This window comes from Perkinsus marinus (genome assembly GCF_000006405.1).
Source record: "Perkinsus marinus ATCC 50983 genomic scaffold scf_1104296930488, whole genome shotgun sequence".
Taxonomy (NCBI): domain Eukaryota; phylum Perkinsozoa; order Perkinsida; family Perkinsidae; genus Perkinsus; species Perkinsus marinus.
Genome location: NW_003216064.1, coordinates 211,217 through 234,401, shown reverse-complemented (window position 1 = coordinate 234,401; position 23,185 = coordinate 211,217). Strand labels below are relative to the sequence as shown.

Below are 23,185 nucleotides of genomic sequence, written 5' to 3'. Positions count from 1 at the left end.
CCACATGGCTTTGTGTTGCGAGTGGGAGGAATGTGTGAGGTTCGCTGAGTGGTTTTTGTACACATGCGTTACCGCTTCGATGTATAGTTTTGTGGCAGAATTTGTTAAACCATCTATGACTGATAAAAGCGCCCAATCGACGACGCCGTTGTGGATCCTTACGGGGTTTCTCGGCTCAGGCAAGACCACGTTAGTGTCTCGGATGCTCCGAGAAAGCAAGGGTCGATTCTTCGTGTTGAATAATGAGATCGGTGGCATCAGTGTGAGGTAACGTACAGTGGGTCTCCCCCGGTACATGTGAGAGGACTGAGCCGAACGAGCTTTGCTCTTTTCAGTGAACTACCCGACAATTATGCGAGTGGCAGCAGTGGGGACTGTTCTACCGTATACGAGCTCGGCGGTGGTTGCCTCTGCTGTAATCTGCGGAACGACTTGATGGCGAAGCTAGAAGGTCTAGGGAAGAAGGCTCTAGCAGCGCCTAGTGATGATCCTGTCAACGGAGTAAGGGGGTCATTGGGTCCTCTCGTCGTGGTTAGTTCACGTATATGAAGTCATGGTGAATATTGGGATCGTTCCCCCACTTGATCGCTTCGGTCACTGCTGTTTGTTCAGATCATCCTGGAAACGACCGGTTTGGCTACTCCTGGACCAGTTGTTCAAGGCCTCGTGGCACAGCCTCCTGAGGGCATTGTTCTCCGTAAAGTTGTTACGCTTGTCGATGCTTCTAACTTCATTGAGCAGTACAAGCGAGTGACAGACCCTCGGAGCTCCGAGCTCGTCCAACAACTGGTGTTCGCGGACCTTGTGATCATTAACAAATGTGATTTGGTTGACGACCAGACTGCCGCACAGATAGAGGATACGATCCGGTCTATCAATCCAGTGTGCCGGTTAGTACGCACGGTCCACTCTGACATCTCTATGGAAGAAGTCCTGCGATCTCAAGGCGATACTTATACGAGTCCCGGCGATCTCAATGATGTGCCTCAGCATAAGCCCTGGCGTGATGGTGTTTGTAGCTGTGCTCTGAGCGGACCATATCCAGCCTCAAAAGGAGTAGCGATAGATATTGAAAAGTTCCGTGCATGGCTGCAAGATTTTGTCGAGAACAACAGGGTGTTTCGGGTCAAGGGCATGCTGATTGCTGGCGATGGAAAGAGGTATCTACTGCAAGGTGTTGAGAAGTCCTTTCAATTGGTCGAAACGGATTGTCCGTCCGAGATGGCCAGCAAAGTTAACAAGTTGGTTGTGATTGGCCAGAGGATTCAGGAACATATGGGTGACGAGATTGACAAGTCCCTTAATGCCCTCCTCGTTGATCGCAAGGACATGGAAACGTCGAAGCCCACCTGGGTGAAGGCTTATGTCGGGAAAGATTGGACGGATGCTGAGCAGTGGTCTCCTTAGAGGAGAGTTCCTCATTCTGGGATTGGATGATAGACTCGGTGTCCGCTGTTGTTTCTACTTTCCATTCCTTTGAGAATTTTGTCGCGTTGTTGGTCGATGTCACGCGCTAGCGTTCCAGAATCTAGCTAGCTAGTAGCCACGCGTTCCAGAATCCTCTGAACCGCTAGCAGATATTATCCTGCTGCCCGAATCAAGTTTCCATGCTGGGCGCACATCGATGAACTCCATTGAAGTGTCTCGAAGTTTCCGGAAGCTTGCGACACTCCAGTCATGGCGGACCTCTCAAGCTCTGCCAGACACCTGTTAAATTCAATGAATTTGAAGTTCAACTGTTGGATACAGTCTGAATCGCTTCAGGCCCTCTACATGCTCGGGCTAATCAGACTTATACTAATGGGATCATTATCTTCCCACTCCATTAGCAGTAGATGAACACTAAGCGAGCTCTCCCTGACGGAGACATAGTATGAACTTCATAACTTCCTATTCAAAGTGCACCCTGATCGAGAGTACTAATTCCAATAGCCTGTTCATGAGCAAGCATCGACCCTTATTCCTGAATTCAATCAGCCTTCATCTCGTGAAGAATGCCTTATTCAAACCGTGAATCATTAGGGGTGAATACTCATCCCTAGATTTTTCCACTCAGCAAATACTCTGGCTCACGACTCGGTTCAGGATCAGCATACGACCCAAGCACTCCGAAGAACATCCACCTCCCACTCGATGAACAACCCGACATGAACCATCGAAACGCGATACTTTTCAGTATCAATCTTATGAACAGGAAAGTGCCTTACCGACAATTATGAATGATGGACGGCTAAATAGATCACATCGATCTTCGCAATGAAGAGCACGCGCGAAATCTGTCAGGGAAATACCATCTATTCGCTAATAGTCAAACTGACGCGCTTAACTGCATGCAAACGACCTAGTGGGAGAAAGCCATCTTCTGTTCGCTAGCGTTGCCCATCTTGAAGAAGTCGTTGCCCTTATCATCAACAATGATGAAAGCAGGGAAGTCGACGACATCGATCTTCCACACAGCCTCCATACCGAGGTCCTCCATATCGAGGCACTCGACCTTCTTGATGCTCTTATCAGCGAGGATGGCAGCGACACCACCGATGGAGCCGAGATAGAAACCACCGTTCTTCTTGCAAGCATCAGTCACCATATCGCTACGGTTACCCTTACCGATCATGATCATGGAGCCACCGTTGGCTTGGAAAGGCTCAACATAGGGGTCCATACGGTTGGAAGTAGTGGGTCCGAAGGAACCGGAAGGCTTTCCATCGGGCTTCTTGGCGGGGCCGGCGTAGTACACGGGATACTTCTTGATGTAGTCGGGAAGACCTTTACCGCTCTCGAGCATCTCCATCATTTTGGCATGAGCGATATCACGAGCAACGATGATGGTACCAGTGAGGGCCACGCGAGTCTTGACAGGGTACTTGCTCAAGGTAGCGAGAGCCTCCTTCTGGGGCAAGTTCAAATCGATCTTCACGGCCTCATCCCCTTCACCAACGAAATCAGGCATGTACTTGGCGGGGTTCTTCTCGAGCTTCTCGATAAAGACACCTTCAGGGGTGATCTTAGCGAGGCACTGACGATCAGCCGAGCAGCTGACACCGAGGCCAACAGGGCAAGAAGCACCGTGACGAGGGAGACGGACAACACGAACATCGTGGGCGAAATACTTACCGCCGAATTGAGCACCGATACCAAGCTCCTGACAGTTCTTGAGAAGCCTCTCCTCCCAGTAGAGGTCACGGAAGGCACGGCCGGTGGAATCGCCGCTGGTAGGAAGGCCATCGTAGTACTTAGTGGATGCCAACTTCACAGTTTTCATGGTCTGGTCGGCAGACTGACCGCCAATGACAACAGCGATATGATAAGGAGGGCAAGCAGAGGTACCGAAGTGAGCAATCTCCTTCATGAGGAAACTCTCAAACTCCTTCTCCTTAAGGAAGGCCTTGGTCTTCTGGAAGAGTTGGAACTTGTTGGCGGATCCACCACCCTTAGCAATGACATGGAATTTATAGGCGAGCTCATCACCAGGATGACCGGCGTAGAGTTCGATCTGAGCGGGCAAGTTGCAACCAGTGTTCTTCTCCTCGAACATGCTTAAGGGGGCGACCTGGGAGTAACGGAGGTTGTCTTGGGTGTAAGCATTATAGACACCCTTGGTGATGGCCTCCTCATCAACACCACCGGTTAGAACACGCTCACCCCGGTAACCGTATACGCAGGCGGTACCAGTATCCTGGCAGGAGGGGAGGACGAGACCAGCAGAGATGCAGGCATTCTTCAGCAACTCGAGAGCAACGAACCGATCGTTGGCAGAAGCCTCGGGGTCCTTGAGGATCTTCTGGACCTGCGCGAGGTGGGCGCTTCTGAAGTAATGCTCAACATCCTTGATACAGGTCTGGGTGAGCTTGGCAATAGCCTCAGGGTCAACCTGAAAAGTGGAATGATAAAGATAAGCTAACTCCAAGTATCAAAGGTATACCGCTAATCCAGCTCAATGAAACAGTCGAAGATTTCCGTACCTTAAGGAAGTCGAGTCCATCAGGTCCCTTAACCACGGAGACACCCTCCTTCGAAAGGAGTTCATACTCAGGCTCCTGACATAGCAACAACAGTCACATAACCACATATCAGAGAAGACCATTCCATCACTAAATACGATATTTCACAAAAGATGTGCTCGAAAAAACGAAACTCTACCTCGCCGTTGGCGTGTGTCTGGAAGAGGGGGGCGTACTTGTCGAAAAACTTCGACTCGGGACTCATAGAGAATAGGAACGAGATAACTGTTGTGACAAGCTACCCGACTGCCCTTCTTCCAATTGCGAAATGATACTCGTTCATCTATCCCATTCCTTCCCAGATCACACATGCCACTACTGCACCCAGAAAAACAAGCTGCAACTCATATAGCTTCGCTAAATCTTGCAGTCTCGCGCTTCCTCAATATCAGTGGACTCGTGCGTGGAGGGTCCCGTGCCGAGAGCATAATGGATTACGGTAGGGTAATGAGAAACCGATCAACTACTCTTTTTTTCTGGGTCGAGCGACCCCTTCCGCCTAATATTCGACGTGTTTATCGTGAACTCGTTTGGCTGGAAGGGGCGAGCTGATAATTCTTTGAGAGTATTTTTTACAGCTACACCTTTTAAAGGCATATATTGCTCATAACAGTCAAGTTCTTCGCTGGGGCAGATATGCCACCGCATGGAACTCTTTAGTCCATTTACCTCGGTAAATGTATGGGTAACTAACTTCCCAAGTAACTTGAAATTTTGACGAACTATGGGCACTGATTTTGCTGTTTGTGAAGCCAAATCTGCTCGAGGGGGGGCGGGGGGGGGGGCGGATATGCCATACCATGGAGCTCTTGATGCAATCGAGTCCTCAGATACGCGGGTAACAAACTTCTCAAGTAAGTTGAATTCTGACGAACTATCGGCACCAACGTTGCTGTTAGTGAAGCCAAATCTGCTCGAGGGGCAGATATGCCATACCATGAAACTCTCGAGGCAATCGACTCCTTAGATACGCGGGTAACTAACTTTTCCTTGAAGTTTGATGCTGACGAATTATGGTCATCAGCTTCGCTGTTACTGAAGCCGAATCCGCTCGAGGGGCAGATATGCCATACCATTAAACTCTCGATGGATTCGACTCGCTAGATACGTGGGTAACTAACTTCCCAAATAACTTCAATTTCGACGAATTGTGGTCGTCAAATTCGCTGTTAGCGAAGCAGAATCTGCCCGGGGCAGATATGCCACCTTGAACTGAGTTTCATTGAATACACGCGCGTATGCCGCACTCGATTTATAGTCGGGAGGGAGATTGACGCTGATGACCTCTATGGCCCATTGCAGGATGGTTAGCTGTTGTATTCAATGTTCGCTCCACCGAACCCGAAGTTCTTCTCTAGTGGAAAGAGGTATCGTAAGGCGCGCTGACATGTGGTGTTACGTTAATTACAGGCGAAGTTCGACTGGATCACTAGGGTCGCAAGGCCTCTCCGAATTCAGCCCTCGCATGAAGAAGGGTTTCGAGACTGCCGTGAATCGGGCTAGACTAGCGCGGGATAGAAGGAACAGTGAGCCCACTACACTCTCCTCAATGTTACTCAGTCTGTAGGTCTAGGGATGGTGCCTGTTAAAGTACCTGTTCAGGGTAGGCTAGAGACCGAGACACTGGCACGAGGTAAAAGATATATAGGAAACCTTCGCATCCACTTCAGTTCCAGGCGTCAGTAAACATCGCATATCAGCCTCAGCAGTCGAGAGGCGGGCTAGAGGGACCACGACGGACAGACAAGGTAGTACGAGCCTGTTGGAAACTCCAGAGCTGGTGTCGAAAATGGAGACGTGGATCGATGAAATAAAAGCCGAATTACTGGAAGTCGAGACTAAGTACCGAATACTCGTCTCACTGGTCTCATTATTCGTCGTTGAACAGACTCATCGATCATTGTCTTACTGTTGATACTGGGAAGGAGGTCAGTTCTATCTCGCAAAGCAGCCCGACAGTGGTGGGTCAGCTCATCGTTGCGGGAAGCTTAGACATTTCCATCGTACGTTCAGACACGAGGGCATAGTGGAGCACTACTTTCGCGGCTGCTGGCTACTCAGGAGCAGTCAGATCAGGAGTCTTCTCTCGAAAGCAACGTCTCGGACGAGTCTCTTCCCGATTCCGGTTGCGTAACTGAAGTAAGACGCTCGCGGATTTGCTTTGGTTATCCGATGTGGTAGCGAAGTTGTCTGACAGTGTTATCTCTCAGTCCGTTGGGGCGGACACCTCTGAATCATCCAAGACCTTTTTGTTGCGGGATGGTTCTAGTCACACTGTGAAGGCATCATCATTTCCTGTCGAACACACGGGTACTGTTGCTCCGTCTCCAACTCTCTCTTCCTGCGACTCTGCTACTTCTCTCACCCCTGGGGCCTAAGGCCCTCTCCTCGTGCAGACTCTGGATGATCTCCGTTCGTACCACCCGGTTCATTTCAGGTCAAGGATATCCGTACATTGTGAATCACACGCCAATTGTCCAGCCGCGCGCTACCCCTTTCACAAAGTTCAACTCCGCCACCAGCGTGGTCACAGCAGCTGACACTGCCCGAAAGAGGCTGCGAGGCATGGAGGAGGACATCCAGTAAGCTGCAACTTTCCGCTATACATGAATGTTCAGCTAGGAACATTGAACGATCCGCAATGAATCTACGGTGCACGATGCGTCGGGTGATGTCAGAGCACTCGGCATTGTTCAACAATAGCCCCGTCATTCCAGCCCACTCACCGCCGTGTCTCATAACCGGTACCCCTCGGCTCGATGGTGAGTCCTGTCGCGACTATGCTGACTCGCCCTGATTCTTTCCATTTGGTAGGACGTGGTCTACGCTATAGCACAGGTATCTCGAGTGCGAGGTCTTCCATCGGTCTGCAGCAACCTTTACTAGCTCCTTGTGCTCCTCGAGGTCCTCCCCCGATCTCACGAGGAAGTCGTTTTCCAGTCGGCATATCTCTGAAGTCTATTTGATAACCATCGAGTCCATCAGGTACCTCAGCCAATGCTCACACCTCGAGGGTCGAATAGTATACCGTGCAATTCTTCGGCTGCTCGAGACATTTGCTCGGCAGTCCACAGAGGGGCGAAACCATGGGACGTGGTCCCTGTGGGTGTCAGACAGTAATCAATCGTCTTATGACATGCCATGCTTTGCTGTTCATTGTCACTGGGATGTAATCATGATCAATTTATTCTGATGATCTTGTTCCGTTAATTAGTAATAGTCTAGGAGGTTGTGGGTGCCCTCAGTCTTGAACCGTGACACGAAAAGATCTGCCTAGGATGGCTCTTAGGGGGCTGACTCGAAGTGTTCTTCAATACGTTGACATAATCGAGAAAGATGCTCTCAGCATTCAGTTGATATCAATACCGTGTCCGCCGAGGCTTTAGAGTCGTAGAAATTCGAATGGAGAATGGCGTCCACTAATGCTGATCGTATGAAATCCCTTTCGGAGCGGTTGAGACAGATAAGAGAGCAGAGGCGGGCTTTGGATGAGATCGCAAGCAATCGTTACTCTGATAACAGATCAAGTAGGCATCTCTATCCTCCATCGAATAAAGGCTCTCTTGGGTGTTTTAGGAGCCTCTGTATCGCATCAGTCTTCAGCAAGAAGAAGCGATTCGTGGCGAGGGAGCAGGTAAGGGGCCATATAAGAGCTGGTCTTACTCCCGCACAAAGACGTGATAAACCAGTTTAACTCAATATCATCCGTATCAGGTTGAGTGACGGATGGGCCCGGGCGGAGCCGCACGTATCAACCAGTATACTTCCCTCCGGTAATCTCTATCACTGAATTCCTTGTTAATCATGAATGTTCGTTGTAGTACCTAGTGCTGATGAATTTGCTAGTGGCCAGTGGTCCATCGATAGAAGGTCGCCTCCGCGGTCATCAAGTCTGCCAGTGGAAGCAGAAGATACCCGTGCTACCCCCCTCTCGGAGGCCACCCGTATCGATCCAGGATCCGGTGATCCGCTGTCTTATCGCAATGGACGCAGTATTCAGCCCATCGGAGAGGCCGATGGTCAGGACGACTCTCGTCAATCTGAGGAGCTGTCATCAGAGGAAGCTGAGGGGGCATTTCAGCGGAGGAGGTTGGGGGAAAGTTGGTATAGTTTTGAACGGCACCCTAGCACTGAGAACTCAATCGAAACCATTACTATTGAGCATCGTAGTTGCCGACCACTCGAGCAGCGGCCGACAGAGCAGGTGCGAGAAACACCCATAAGCTTTCTTAGGAATGACCAATGCCTCCGTTGTGGTTATTCGAATCCGCACGGGAATGACTCACAATCCTATGACGGAGCGGCGAAGGAGTACGACGACTGTGGCGATGAAAGTGAGGGCTCGAGCACTTACTACTATGCCAAAGAACGAGAGAGATCTGCATCCCGACCTATGTACTACGATGAAGTCATAACGGGAGAAGAAGAGGATGACAGTGAGAGCTATGGGAAGGAGGACGGTCTACATAGCCATGAAAATGGTGTCTCTTCCGCCGGGGGCTCCGATAGCGACGTGACCGCCTGGAACGGTAGCGGTGAGGAAGAGGAGTCTGAGTATGAGGTGAAGTACCAGCTCAATCGGGGCGGTTACGACGAGCAGCGACCTACAGAGCCCGAGTGGCCATCAGGGGGGCAGGATTTCACCAAGGCCCGAGCAGAGAGCTATCATAGGAGCAGTCATGGCACCCTACTACTTCGTGAGGGAGATTCCTCTATCTTTGACCAGAGATCGAACTTGCAGTTTCGCGGTGTCCGAGGCACTTACGATGCTTACACGGAGGAAAGATCTGATAGTGGATACGTTCGACACAACCACGGTGTCGGTAGAACGAGTGGGGTCGAAGGGACCACGTCTTTCGGGAGATATCTCAATAGCCAGGTTACTGATGCTGATGAGTTATATGATCGGCTCAGCTATCGGCGCGCGTACTCCCCGGTCGAGCACGATGAGTACGGGCAGCTGTTACGGTACCCACGATCCGAGGGAGAGGAAGAGCGAGAGAGTGAAGTCTCTGTCGAGCTGTATGAGACTGTTGATGCGGAATATATCAGCAACAGAAACGGGACGGAAAGCGAGCATCTCTCGAAATACAGTTATCACGAACCCGGGGCGGATGAAGAGGAGGAACAGTATAGTGATGGTGTCTCAAGCTCGGGTCGCACAGCACGGGACGCTCAGGGGGAAGGGGATCGGGCCCCTACTTGGGATGATAGCAAGGATGGATCTGGGCCTGTTGAGACGTCTGTTGATCGATGGGGTACCGCTGGTCATAACAATGGATATTCGGAAGGGTCGAGAGATCTTGGCGAATCTGTGATGGATGAAGCATATCAAAACGGGGATGCTAGAGACCTCCCTAGGCAGCAACGGCCGGGAGTACCACGAGAAGGCGGGAAGGAAGCAGTAGACGATAGATATGGCACCATAGCTCAGTCAGTCACTGGCTGGCATATAAGGGGTGAACTCCATTAGTCCCGGCAGTGGTCAGATCTCCTCAGATTCCTTTGACCCGCGGGGCAACTCCCCTGCTCTCCGCGGAGTAGAGCTACCGGAGATTTCAACGCGAGAAGCATCAGCTGATCGAGCCTCAAGTGAGATCAAGTAAGCTCATCGCATGTTGGCGGGGGTTACTGTCGATAATGACCTCCCTCCTTACAGTCCCTACGAACTCTGTACAGAAGTCATCAGGAAACGTCGCCAGGCTTCCGATATACGAGATTTCATTGCTGCCGAAATGTGGCGGGAGAGGACGGAGCTGAAGTTGCGAATGGAAGAGAGTCGAAGACTCCGTGGACTGGTTCTCGAGGAATTGCAAAGAGCGTCAGAGGGAATGAATGGGAGCGATAGTTCTATAGCTGCGCCGTGTGATCCGGATGCTGTTACGAACTTACTGGGGGTCGTCACGGAAGAAGACACTTCGGGTCGGGAGGAAGTGGCTGATGATTATGTGGGATATCGAACAAGAGGAGGAGTGCTCGTCGAGCTGGACCCAGAGATCAACAACTTCGACAGTCCTACATCGAAGCGAATCCGGGAGAACCTCCTGGCGCGGAAACGACAAGAAGCTGAGCAGCGGGGCTCTCCGATGCGTATCAGGCCAAGCTCAGCGGTGAGTATAGCAAGGACTCTTCTCGAGGGTTGATGAATGCTCAATCTCGAATGGACTGGGAACTATCGTCAGCCGGACTTCAATCTAACTCTCAGACCGTCCCGTCCCCTTCACGATTATCCCCAATGCGGAACTCGAGAACGCTGACGTCATCGGAAGGGCAATCAACCTGGCTATCTCGAGGCTCCAAGTAATCCCATAACGATGTCATTCTATCCACGAACCTTAGACGTTCGTCCTCCTCGGCGTCGTTTGAGAGACGCACTTCTTCGATTCGCGAAACTGGTACGAATTTGCGAACCACAAATTTGGGGGATAACAGAAAGATAGTTATTAATGCCATCACTTGGGTGAGAGACCGGCCTATTCACTAACTCTCCATTGTTGTTTCATCTCAAGGCTTTGCTTGGTGGTACTGTGAACAAGAAGAACAGGGAAGCAGTATTGGGCGCGGTCACCGACGAGTTCAAGAAACTTGTCATATTATTTAAAGGCGAAATCAGCGGTCGCCAGGTTTATAGGTGAGGTTCCGTTGGTATTCCCGGTCGGCAGGCTTGACCTCCCTTACTCGTTCCCCCTCTTTTCGAGATCAAACCTGACAATTCTTCTGACGATGCGGCCCTGTCGATGATCTCCTCTGGTTTTTAGAGCACTCTACGGCTTTGACCCGGACAGCCAAGCCTTCAAGCGATTGCATTCAGTGTCTAGTTCTCCTGCTTTCCTCAAGGAAAGCTACGTATCGAAAGCCTACCGGTGATAGTTCGTCGCTCCTCTCAGGAGTTCCTCATAGTTCTGTTAGATATACCTCCAGTACGAGATCGTTCCGAGAGATACCTGGCCACCGTGCCTTGGATGCGGCGACCGACGCTGTTTGCCTCCGATCCCAACCACCGAATTCATCCCTACGGCCTAGAAGTTATTTATGACCATTCCTAAACACTTTCCGTCTCGCTACTGGTTGAGACTTGGGTTCTCTGTTCTTAGTCTTTAACCCCTCCATCGTTATCGGGAGAGGACGACAATACGGTGAGATCTATCAAGCTCGACATAGAGGACAGGTCGTCGGAGTACATTCAATTCTACGCCTTAGATGTTCACTTGCGTATGAACAAGCCATCAATACTGCTTTCTCTCCGAGAGAGAGAAACCTGTAGTTGACCTTTCTACCGACTAGAACCGTTCCCGCAGATCCTAATCTCTGTTACACTCATATACCCAGCCTCGAGTAGCCTAAGATAGCCATTGGTATCGGAAACCTCGTGCGTCTGCGGAATCGATTGTAGCAAGGCTCGATCTATCCTCGGGACGGCTGGCTGGTGGCATAGCTGCCCCACTGGAAAAATCGCTTCTACTGAGAAGGAAGTAGACCACGATGTAGCTCGATCCAGCCCGAGTACCAAGTCGATAATCTACTAAGAGCTAGCACCGTTACCCCTGCGGTTTGAAGTATTATCGTGTTATTCACGCTGTCCTTCACGCTGGTGGCACTTGCGACAATCACAGTCTCCAAGCTCCTTAGTGCAGAAGGGAACGGCGTTGTTCTCACTGTGATGTCGGAAGTGTACACGTCTTAGACGTGTGTGCATAGAGCGTACATTCTGCGATATTTGCTGTTCCGCCCATCAATCCACTCTCGAGTTTTCTAATGAGCACGATTGATGCGGAGGTTTCTAATGATGGAGGATCGCAGTGCCAATCGACAGCAGCAAATCCCTCGTCTCGCAATGCATTCGGTATACGTGTGCGTCGATGGTATCGTCCCTCTTGACGTCCGACTAGTAACGAAAATACTAATGAAAAGAAAACTCTCAAACATGATAGCTAGATGATGAACCATTGTCAACGAAGTATGCCATCAACATTGTAAATCGGGACCTATGAATGCTATAGAATATGGACAACCACTCGATATGAGGTTGATAACAATCCGTTGAAGCAAAGTACAGCGACGGCGGGAGAATCGAGAGCCAGGATCCAGAAAGAATGGGCCAAAGGTTTAGTGCGAGAAATTCATCTTCTGCTCGCTTGCGTTTCCCATCTTGAAGAAGTCGTTACCCTTATCGTCGACAATGGTGAAGGCAGGGAAGTCCACGACATCGATTTTCCACACGGCTTCCATACCGAGCTCCTCCATATCGAGGCACTCGACCTTCTTGATGCTCTTATCGGCGAGGATGGCAGCGACACCACCGATGGAGCCGAGATAGAAACCACCGTTCTTCTTGCAAGCATCAGTCACCATATCGCTACGGTTACCCTTACCGATCATGATCATGGAACCACCGTTGGATTGGAAAGGCTCAACATAGGGGTCCATACGGTTGGAAGTAGTGGGTCCGAAGGAACCGGAAGGCTTTCCATCGGGCTTCTTGGCGGGGCCCGCGTAGTACACGGGATACTTCTTGATGTAGTCGGGGAGACCTTTACCGCTCTCGAGCATCTCCATCATTTTGGCATGAGCGATATCACGAGCAACGATGATGGTACCAGTGAGGGCCAGCCGAGTCTTGACAGGGTACTTGGCTCAAGGTAGCAAGAGCCTCTTTCTGGGGCAAGTTCAAATCGATCTTCACGGCCTCACCTTCATCACCAACGAAATCAGGCATGTACTTGGCGGGATTCTTCTCGAGTTTCTCAATGAAGACACCTTCAGGGGTGATCTTAGCGAGGCACTGACGATCAGCCGAGCAGCTGACGCCCATGCCGACTGGGCAGGAAGCACCGTGACGAGGGAGACGGACGACACGAACGTCGTGTGCGAAGTACTTACCGCCGAACTGAGCACCGATACCAAGCTTCTGACAGTTTTTGAGGAGCCTCTCCTCCCAGTAGAGATCACGAAAGGCACGACCGGTGGAATCACCGCTGGTAGGAAGACCATCGTAGTACTTAGTGGATACCAACTTAGCAACCTTCAGAGTTTGGTCAGCAGACTGACCGCCAATGACAATAGCAATATGATAAGGAGGGCAAGCAGAGGTGCCGAAGTGAGCGATCTCCTTCATGAGGAAACTCTCAAACTCCTTCTCTTTGAGGAAGGCCTTGGTCTTCTGGAAGAGCTCGAACTTGTTGGCGGATCCACCACCCTTGGCAATAACATGGAATTTATAAGCGAGCTCATCGCCAGGGTGACCGGCGTAAAGTTCGATCTGACCTGGCAGGTTATTGCCAGTGTTTTTCTCCTCGAACATGCTCAAGGGGGCGACCTGGGAGTAACGGAGGTTGTCTTGATTATAAGCGTTATAAATGCCCTTGGTGATAGCCTGCCCGTCAAGACCACCAGTGAGAACACGTTCGCCTCTATAGCCGTAGACACATGCGGTACCGGTGTCCTGGCAGGAAGGGAGAACAAGACCAGCAGAGACGCATGCATTCTTCAAAAGCTCGAGGGCAACGAAGCGATCATTGGCAGAAGCTTCAGGGTCCTTGAGAATTTTCTGGATCTGCGCGAGATGAGCACTCCGGAAGTAATGCTCGATGTCTCTGATACAGGTCTGTGTGAGCTTGGCAATAGCTTCGGGTTCAACCTAAGCGTAAACAACCTCCATCCATGGGGAGATCAAGTTATAAGGCAATTCAACTGATTAGTATCACGATCGGTCGCCTAAGCCTCCTTCCCACCTTCAGGAAGTCAAGTTCATCGGGCCCCTTGACCACGGATACACCTTCCTTGAAGAGGAGCTCGTATTCGGGCTCCTGAGCGATATTAGGGCATGAGACATCGACCAAGAGTCCACGAGAGCCATACCTTGCCGTTGGCGTGTGGCTGAAAGAGTGGGGTGTACTTATCGAAGAATAACGGTTGAGAGCTCATGGTTATCAACACACGGCAACTGTGGAGAACATTCAGGCAATACATCTGGGACGACCTAACCTCGTCAATTACACGGTAGTCCATTGCTAATAAAGGACGTGCGGTACAATCTACCTTCGTAGTCGGACGACTGTTTGATCATTCCCGTTTGCAGGTTTTCCTAGACAGATTGTACAATACGGGATACATGAATCTCACCTATCGAGTTCTCACGTGCCTCCCATACCCCAGTAAGACGGGTTAGAGTCCCGCCGTCGACCACTACGAATGAAAGGTGGAGAGGCAGGCAACGGCAAGTTTAGCTCGCCAAGTTACCGCATGAGACTCATGAGTGTGCACGCGTGCCGCACGCCTGAACAGAAATCCTTATTTGTTCAAACAGAATGGCCATGAGTAGAGATTGAATCTCTAGGCCCATTCACGGCTCCCCATGGCAATGGGACTTCATCCTTCTAATACGTACCGCTCATGGCGCGGTCGCGGGCGGGATTCACCGGGTGGACTCTTACGGGTGGAGAGCACAAAGTATGGTCTATTCTATCTACACTTTCAAGGGTCTTTCTGGCTTCCAGTCAAACCAACTCTACCGGTTGGGGCGCCCATGCCATAGCGCCAAGATATGCCTTACTACGATCAGTTTCGCGGGAGCACGCGATGGAGAAATCAATTTCGACTGCGCGATTGGAATAAATTTAACTTCAGCAATGGTGACTCACGAATCGTGAGGGCGATCTGGCTTGAGGCGTATATGCCATTCTATAATTCCAATGCGGTGTGACCGTTGCCGCCCTTTGGAGGCGAGAAGTTCTGTGAGCATCTCGGATTGCCATGATGGTTGCAACATAGGCGGCGCTAAGGTATGGCATATCTGCCCCAAGCGAAATCGAGCTAACTGGTTCCAGAACTGATTTTCGCAATTCGAGTCACCTATGAGGCGCAGTCGAAACAAGTTGATTCGAGAGGAAGCGATATCCGATAATATCCATCGAAATCATATGAATTGTCACTATGACGTGTTGCTATGAACCTAAGCCCGGGAATGACGTTGCGCAATAATTTAGAGTTGGTACTTTCCCAGGCTTCTCAACACCATACGAGCCGAAACTCACCGTGTTATTGACCATTGGATCACGACCAATATCCCATTAAGGAAACCTCTTACTAAGATACTAATATGAATAACGGTGAAACCTAGGACAAGATAGAAGGGGGGTTCTCCTGAAGAACTGATGAACTCATCGGGAGATAATCATTTTCTGTTCGCTAGCGTTGCTCATCCTGAAGAAGTCGTTACCCTTGTCGTCAACAATGACGAAAGCAGGGAAGTCGACGACATCGATTCTCCACACGGCCTCCATACCGAGGTCCTCCATATCGAGGCACTCGACCTTCTTGATGCTCTTATCGGCGAGGATGGCAGCGACACCACCGATGGAGCCGAGATAGAAACCACCGTTCTTCTTGCAAGCATCAGTCACCATATCGCTACGGTTACCCTTACCGATCATGATCATGGAGCCACCGTTGGCTTGGAAAGGCTCAACATAGGGGTCCATACGGTTGGAAGTAGTGGGTCCGAAGGAACCGGAAGGCTTTCCATCGGGCTTCTTGGCGGGGCCGGCGTAGTACACTGGATACTTCTTGATGTAGTCTGGAAGACCTTTACCGCTCTCCAGCATCTCCATCATTCTAGCGTGGGCCATATCGCGAGCAACGATGATGGTGCCAGTGAGAGCCAGCCGAGTCTTGACAGGATACTTGCTTAAGGTTTCGAGAACCTCCTCCTGCGGCAAGTTTAAATCGATCTCCACAGCCTCCTCCTCATCACCAACGTAATCAGGCATGTACTTCGCGGGGTTCTTCTCAAGCTTCTCAATGAAGACACCCTCAGAAGTGATCTTAGCGAGGCACTGACGATCAGCCGAGCAGCTGACACCGATACCAATAGGACAAGATCCACCGTGACGTGGAAGGCGGACGACACGAACGTCGTGAGCGAAGTACTTCCCGCCGACCTGAGCACCGATACCAAGCTCCTGACAGTTCTTGAGAAGCCTCTCCTCCCAGTAGAGGTCACGGAAGGCACGGCCGGTGGAATCGCCGCTGGTAGGAAGACCATCGTAGTACTTAGTGGATGCCAACTTCACAGTTTTCACGGTCTGGTCGGCAGACTGACCGCCAATGACAACAGCGATATGATAAGGAGGGCAAGCAGAGGTACCGAAGTGAGCAATCTCATTCATGAGGAAACTCTCAAACTCCTTCTCCTTGAGGAAGGCCTTGGTCTTCTGGAAGAGTTGGAACTTGTTGGCGGATCCACCACCCTTAGCAATGACATGAAAGTTATAAGCGAGCTCATCGCCGGGACAACCAGCGTAGACCTCGATCTGAGCGGGCAGGTTATTACCAGTGTTCTTCTCCTCGAACATGCTTAAGGGGGCGACCTGGGAGTAACGGAGGTTGTCTTGGGTGTAAGCATCATAGACCCCCTTGGTGATGGCCTCCTCATCAACACCACCGGTGAAAACACGATCGCCCCGGTAACCGTATACGCAGGCGGTACCAGTATCCTGGCAGGAAGGGAGGACGAGACCAGCAGAGATGCAGGCATTCTTCAGCAACTCGAGAGCAACGAAGCGATCGTTGGCAGAAGCCTCGGGGTCCTTGAGGATCTTCTGGATCTGGGCGAGATGGGCGCTTCTGAAATAATGCTCAATATCCTTGATACAGGTCTGTGTCAGTCTGGCAATAGCTTCGGGTTCGACCTGAAAGTGAACATCCTCATCTCTGGCTAGGATTAATTTCTATCATAATTGAGCTGATTAATCTATTCGTATCCGTTGCCTAGGTTCTCCCCACCTTCAGGAAGTCGAGTCCATCGGGGCCCTTGATCACAGATACACCTTCCTTGAAAAGAAACTCATATTCGGGCTCCTAAGGGATATTAGAACATGAACCATCGACAAAGATATTCCATATAATGAATAGTTCGCGATGACTATACCTTGCCGTTGGCGTGTGGTTGGAAGACTGGAGTGTACTTGTCGAAGAACACCGGTTTAAACCTCATGGTTAATAGATATGGGGAACTGCAATGTAGGGTAGCCCAGACAGTGTATCCAAGGTGATGTATACCCTCGAATTTATAGTACAGTATGTTGCCCTATACAATGATGGATTGGGGCTGTATCGGACTTACAACTATGGAGACACATACGTACGTAAGTAATGAGATTGTCGTCGCATCATCACGAACTTCGCATACCCCGCCCCCTCAGATAGGTCATACTATGACCGTCATAGAACATAGGCTACCCTCCTTTCATCTATTTCGTTTGTCACTGTGCCGTAGAAAGCATCCTAGTTTGCTCTCCGGCGTGACACAACGCTGTTGGCGTCACCACAAGTTGGCGTCGCCGACTACAAATGACGACACTTCCGGTGCGTGACGCTCCTCATTTTGCACGATTCCCGGCAGCTATTATATGCTGTAGTCAAGCATTAGTTGAGCTCTATGTCTCTTCAGCTGTGCACTCTGTGTGCATCACTGTGACCCTACCATTCCCACTCATCTTTTCAGCGCATATTCATTCAGTAGCTGAGAATGGTTATCCTCGTACTATACATGCTAGTTGCGCTCTTGAGCCATTGGCTATGCCCTCACACGGTTGCACGCATATACAAAACGTTTTTTGCGTCTTGGTTAAGCTCTAGATTGGAGTCAACTCAACACCGCGGCCACAGTAGTGCCCACAGAGTGACTCAGTCATGCTTTACTACAGCGTTTAACATCTAGATCTTAGGGTCCTAAATCTGAAGACTGCCTAATGTAAGGTGTCCAATGAAAACAGCATCTGGCCCTCTGGGTCAGGACGCCTTCCTCGAGGAAGGAGCGTGAGACCCTCAAGGAAGGAGCACCTTCTTATAACTCAAGAGGTGAAGGACTGTTAGGATTCTTCTAAGTGAGCAGCCGAAGGAATCCTTAGTAAGAATCTTACGATAATTCCCTCAAGGCGTACCTTAAAATTAGAAATTCATAACACTGCTTTCAAGTGAGAAGTTATGTGGAAGCTTTTCCCAAAGGAGCGTTCGAAATTCCTACTCTTAAGGGACGACTTAGGGAACAGTTCTCAAGTTATAGACCCCCGGAAGTTATCAGTTCGGTAACCGATAGCGCGCGGCGCAACGGTTTCGTATAACGCAGAGGACTTCGATCCATAATCAAGCTCATGGTAATGCTTGCTTCACTCAGCGAATGGAACACCACAAGGATACTTGCGCGATCTCAAGCGCTCTTTCTATCCACGGCGAAATGGAAAGTGATCATGTACATGTGAGCAGTAGGTCAACCACGGGCTACTTACAAACACCCCAAGATGAAAATTCGCCCGACAGCGAGTATCTTACGGTTTCTTGCGGTACAAGACCTTCGATTAAGGCCACAGATCATATGATTATCAGACACGTTCCATCGTCAACGCGGGCTGCTTGACAACCAAAAGGGACCGTGTCAGACATTGAGGTCCCGGTGGGTTTGCACCTCCCAGCTACGCATAGTTCTTCGGTTATTTTACCTCCAACAACCATGCAAGTCATCCGACTGATCCCTCTATTGGTCATCATCCCTTGTACAGTCGGTGAGGATGCCGACTCATGCTCTACGGCAGACGTTGCCAATGTCGGGCGAGGACCCGCCCTCTTCAACAATCTCAACACCTGTGTAACTACGACTGGTGGCTTCAATGATGGTGCGCTGGAATGTGTTTCGGCAAGCACCAATATCAGTAAATCCTGTGCCACTTGCTATTTTGAGCTCTACTCTTGCGCTGCCACGGCTTGTCAACAAGCTTGCCTGCAGCAGTTCTCGGCGGACTGTGTCGGTTGTAGCATGGGTATATGCGGCGACGAACTTCAGATCTGCACAGGAACGCCAGGCGCAGTGCTTCCCGATCCGTTCACCACGAGCGACTTGGTACTGCCCACACCGGCTCCTAATGGTTCAGCAGCTAACAGAGTGCCTCGTGGTCTCTATGTTCTACCCAACTCGGACGAAGTGCATGTGTCGGTGAATATCGACAACATCACCAGCACTATCGATACTGTCATCAGGATCAACACGGACTCCCCGCTCATTCCACAAATTGATTCTCAGTGTGCTGACATGCCGTATACTTTTGACTCTAACGACTCGACGATTATCGTGGACTTCGCCGAAGCAATCTGCCTCAAGAATGTCTACGATGAGCTGCGTGCTGTGGCTCCCGCGTTACCAGTTGGTCTGTTGACGATTCAGTACAATAAGGTCGCCAACACACTGTCGCTACCTTTGCTATCGCTATTCGTGCTCGAGAAGGACTCTAACGCTACCAATCCGATACCACCATCGAATTCGTCGACCACCATACCTCCACTGGGTGCCGAGAATCCGAACTCATCAGCGTCGACTGACGCCATTAGACTATTGTCAATCTGTCTTTTACTTGTACTTCTTTCTTTTTGAATTCAATCCCGAAAAGTGTGTGATATTCTCATTGCGGTAATTGCTATATATAAGTACCCAGCTGGTATCCCATAGGCATGTATAGACAGATATGCATTGTAAGTGTATTTGCGCTAGCCTATTGCAGTGTTATAAAAATGTTATAAACAAGTTAACTGCAAGTTATAAGCACAGTATTATTGCATGGTGAGGCAGCATAATAGAATGAGCACGTAAACATGAACTGTGTTCACTCTTCCCCAGTGACCTCGCTTTGTTGTTCACCGAGCTCCTCAACGGGTCTGAATGGAAAGAGAAGGGTATTGCAAATTCTTGATATGCACGGTTCAGTCGGAGGTTTCTTCGGTTGCTCTCTGACGATCATTCGCAGATTCGAGGCGTCAGATAATACGAGAATTCCCGCGGCATAGCGGCCCCATCCGCCAAATTGGTTTCTGAATGCTATATTTGAGCGAGTATCGATCATACGAAAGTCTATCCGGGCTTCGGCAGATCTATTCTGCTCTTATTAGTACGATCAATTTATCCTCTGGGGCACCTATGCCAACTCAAGAAATGTCTTAGAACAATCTTAGCGCACGCAGAACATTGGAACGCGATCATAAGCTGATCAAATTTGCCGGCACGTTGGAAGTCACTCCAATTTCGAAAAAATAGCATAAATCGTTCCCCCGGCATAGCTGCCCCTTGTCACTCGTGAGAGCTATGCCAATCCGAGGATGGCTTACTGGCATGATTTATCCGGAAGAATCAGTTTAATACACGACCTATGTCACACGACGTCGTTGATTGTTTCCACCGTAAACAGACTTTTCATACTCTGCTACATAAGTTATGACGATTTGGAGAAAACCGTGTATAGGGAGAAGTGCTGCCAGATTGCATTTCTGGAGTGTTTCCGTTTATTGATGGTCTAACTTCCTGCAGCGTTAGCAGAGATGATCTTGGAGCCCCAATCAAGTTTACCAGTCCGCTGCCAAATGACTGAGATCTGTGTTAAGTAAGGCCGACTCCCTCCCTCCCTCACCTGCTTCAAACCGGACAACGCAACAAGACGTCTGTTATCATCGGATTCAATGACGAATCCACTATTTTTTACTTTCTTTTACTTTTCTTTTGGGAGCAAATGCGCGAAATTGATACACAGACAGAGATCGAATCTAGGCAGACGATGAAAGTGTACAATGGTATTATGGCTAGTAGGCGACTAAGTTGCAGTCTTGGGAGACAGTCATTCTCACGAGCGAACAGCCACATCGGCCGGACTCGGCTGGGCTTCTTCAGTCGAAGTCTCGCTAGTGGCTTGGAAGAGGAAGGTCTCTCGTGAGCTCTCTTCGGAGTCACTCTCGACAACACGAGACGTCGCAGAAGGAGCCGATGAAGATGATGACGTAGGCGGCGGGACGTTCACTGGGGAGTCGGCCAATAGCTCTGCTGGGACATCAGCCACACTAGTGAACATGGTGAAACTTCGAGCAACTTTTTCCCGTGAAAGTTCAAGAAGGCGTTTGGCCTCATGCTGGCCCGACTTCCGGTAGTTGTCAAAGGCGGTGGCGTACTGGGCCATATCACCACAACCAGAGAAAACCACGAGTAAATCGCCTTTGGACATGCTGCGTAGAAGCTTTCGGATAGTGAGATCAATCTTCATCATGACCATCCGCTTATGCTGTTTGCTAGAGGCTCTACTGGACTTGGTCAAACCAGGCCCAGATTGCTGTAGCTCACACCACCGTTGAAAGCCTCGCAAGACATGAAGTTGAACTCTGGGCTCTGACGACTCAGATTCCTCATCAGGCATGAGCACGCCAGTCATCGCGCGTTCGCCATACCGCTGCACCATTGTAGCACGATCAACATCTTCTCCGTGAATACGTATACCACCGACAAGTGAGGCAAGAGAGAGACCATACTTATCCTCATCGTCAGGGTGCCAGTACGGCCCCTTGGCGAATTTGAGAATAGAAAGCCTCATAGCCTGTAAAGCATCTTCAGTAGAATCATGCATACCAGTTGACTCCCGAGACATCTTAGACTTGAGAACCTTCCGGACCAGATAGCTGAGTGCTGATTTTCTAGGGGGGCCAGCAGGATGAGGATACAAGTCAGAGGTGTCGATAATACGCCTATGGACCATCTTAAGAGTTTTGAGATCGTTCTCGAGACCATGACCAACCAATATGGTCTCCGAGTCCATCAAATCCATCAAGGCCTTCTGAGCGTCCTTAAGAGTAGCCGTGACACCAACCAGAGACTCCCGCGTTATCCCCGAGAACTCCGTCTTGTAGTCCAGTACAGGCTTAGCTGGCTTCACGTACATGTCCAGTAGAGTCTTCGCCCCCGAGTCAACGGCACTTAAGCGAGCTAGCTCCAGACCATCAGCCGTATCAACCATCTCACAGTCGATGGCCAGTAGATTCTTGTAGTCCTTGTCGTTGAACACAAAGGCAGGAACACCCTCGCCTGCACTGGCAGGTATGGGCGGTCTCTTGTGCTCGCCCAATGACGTTCGACACTCTACGTATCCTTCAGGAGGGACTCCGCTTACACTGTGTACTGGGAACTCGTTGGCGATCATGTTGGTAGTAGTCATCAGGAAATCCGCAATAGGGATCAACACTGGTTTCTCGTTAGAGTGGGCAGTCTTGGGGCGCAGCTTTTGCGGTATCTTGCTCTTGGCAACCATCAGCTGCAAGAAATGCTTGAGCACCGGACAAACCTTCTCTAAACTAGGCGGAGGCTTCCCACTGGGAGGCCGCCACGACCCGGCTCGCATGCACTTTCGAAGCGCATACCCCAAAAACGGATAATCACTGCTACCTCCCGCGGTCTTCCCAGCGGCCTCTAGTAAGGAAGAAATGTCGAAATACGGCGTCATAACCACCGTAATATTCTTCACAGTGTGCATATTCTCCAATACACACCAACGAGGCATAACCCCCGCCTCAGAGCCAGTAGCCCAGAGCAGGAAATTCTGCACATCGTGGACGCTGATAGCCTTCTGATTCTGATGCTGGAGTTTAACATGAGGCGTTAGACTAGCCACACGACGGAGCTTCTGAGCCTGCCTGGGGGTAATCCAATCGGAGGCTGTCGTGTTAGAGCCCTCGGGAAAAGTCGGAGCTCTTATGTTGTTGTTGTTGCCACTGATGTCTGAAGACGGACGTTTGACAGACATTATATGTGCACCTACGGAGTAACGGGGAGAACGTCGAAGTCACTGAACTCATCGAGGCGGAAACTCAACATTGGAGACTAGCAAAGACCATGATAGAAGTGCATTAGAAGTACCTGAGGAAAACCATCGCCGTGTTGGTCACCAACAACTGCTATCGGGAAATGAGAAAAGCGCACGCCCAAAAATGCGTGTCACGTATAGCTGTTTCTCTCATGAAAAATAGCGGCGCTGAGTGTTCCTGACAGTTGCCGTTATTCATCCGACGCCAGTGGCGTCACGCCACATATAGATATTTCAACGAGCATTCACGTATTGTGGCAGCGCTGTGGCGTCCTAAGTCTCATCACGTGTATAACGTTACAGTTGCATTCGGCCTTGCGGTCTGGTAGCGTATGCTCGAGTGATTGCGAATGTGTGAGAGGATAGACTGGATCGACGAAGCGATCAAGTAGTTCAGTTCGACAGGAGAATTCGTATGAGTTGATTTACGATCAACAAGTATCGTGAACAACGAGGTCTAGAGTCTGTTTCCCATTCCTGAGAACCTCAGGCTGAGGTCCTCAGCTTTACTCGGGTGAACCA

At 50.2% G+C, this 23,185-nt stretch overlaps 6 protein-coding genes across 6 annotated transcripts; 2 read left to right on the top strand and 4 right to left on the bottom strand.

Moving 5' to 3' along the window:
• Window positions 1-202: 202 nt before the first annotated feature.
• Window positions 203-1,407, top strand: Pmar_PMAR006422 (COBW domain-containing protein, putative; the record flags this gene model as incomplete). Its single annotated transcript, XM_002786960.1, has 3 exons — window positions 203-267; window positions 336-501; window positions 613-1,407. 3 exons carry the CDS (start codon window positions 203-205, stop codon window positions 1,405-1,407), a joined length of 1,026 nt encoding a protein of 341 aa, XP_002787006.1.
• Window positions 1,408-2,196: 789 nt separating this feature from the next.
• Window positions 2,197-4,228, bottom strand: Pmar_PMAR006421 (Fumarate hydratase class I, aerobic, putative). The gene is made up of 3 exons (XM_002786959.1): window positions 4,141-4,228; window positions 3,963-4,037; window positions 2,197-3,871 (listed from the first exon to the last, which is right to left on the bottom strand). Exons 1-3 carry the CDS (start codon window positions 4,204-4,206, stop codon window positions 2,342-2,344), a joined length of 1,671 nt encoding a protein of 556 aa, XP_002787005.1. The 5' UTR covers window positions 4,207-4,228; the 3' UTR covers window positions 2,197-2,341.
• Window positions 4,229-12,107: 7,879 nt separating this feature from the next.
• Pmar_PMAR006420 (Fumarate hydratase class I, anaerobic, putative) lies at window positions 12,108-13,946 on the bottom strand (the record flags this gene model as incomplete). The annotated part of the gene is made up of 4 exons (XM_002786958.1): window positions 13,860-13,946; window positions 13,733-13,807; window positions 12,685-13,638; window positions 12,108-12,629 (listed from the first exon to the last, which is right to left on the bottom strand). The coding sequence occupies exons 1-4, from the start codon at window positions 13,923-13,925 to the stop codon at window positions 12,108-12,110; spliced, it is 1,617 nt and encodes a 538-aa protein (XP_002787004.1). The 5' UTR covers window positions 13,926-13,946.
• A 1,214-nt stretch (window positions 13,947-15,160) lies between these two features.
• Pmar_PMAR006419 (Fumarate hydratase class I, anaerobic, putative) lies at window positions 15,161-16,995 on the bottom strand (the record flags this gene model as incomplete). Its single annotated transcript, XM_002786957.1, has 3 exons — window positions 15,161-16,690; window positions 16,785-16,859; window positions 16,930-16,995. 3 exons carry the CDS (start codon window positions 16,993-16,995, stop codon window positions 15,161-15,163), a joined length of 1,671 nt encoding a protein of 556 aa, XP_002787003.1.
• A 1,515-nt stretch (window positions 16,996-18,510) lies between these two features.
• Pmar_PMAR006418 (hypothetical protein) lies at window positions 18,511-19,425 on the top strand (the record flags this gene model as incomplete). The annotated part of the gene is made up of 1 exon (XM_002786956.1): window positions 18,511-19,425. One exon carries the CDS (start codon window positions 18,511-18,513, stop codon window positions 19,423-19,425), a length of 915 nt encoding a protein of 304 aa, XP_002787002.1.
• Window positions 19,426-20,538: 1,113 nt separating this feature from the next.
• Pmar_PMAR006417 (exonuclease, putative) lies at window positions 20,539-22,616 on the bottom strand. The gene has a single exon (XM_002786955.1). It carries the CDS (start codon window positions 22,601-22,603, stop codon window positions 20,663-20,665), a length of 1,941 nt encoding a protein of 646 aa, XP_002787001.1. The 5' UTR covers window positions 22,604-22,616; the 3' UTR covers window positions 20,539-20,662.
• Window positions 22,617-23,185: the final 569 nt, after the last annotated feature.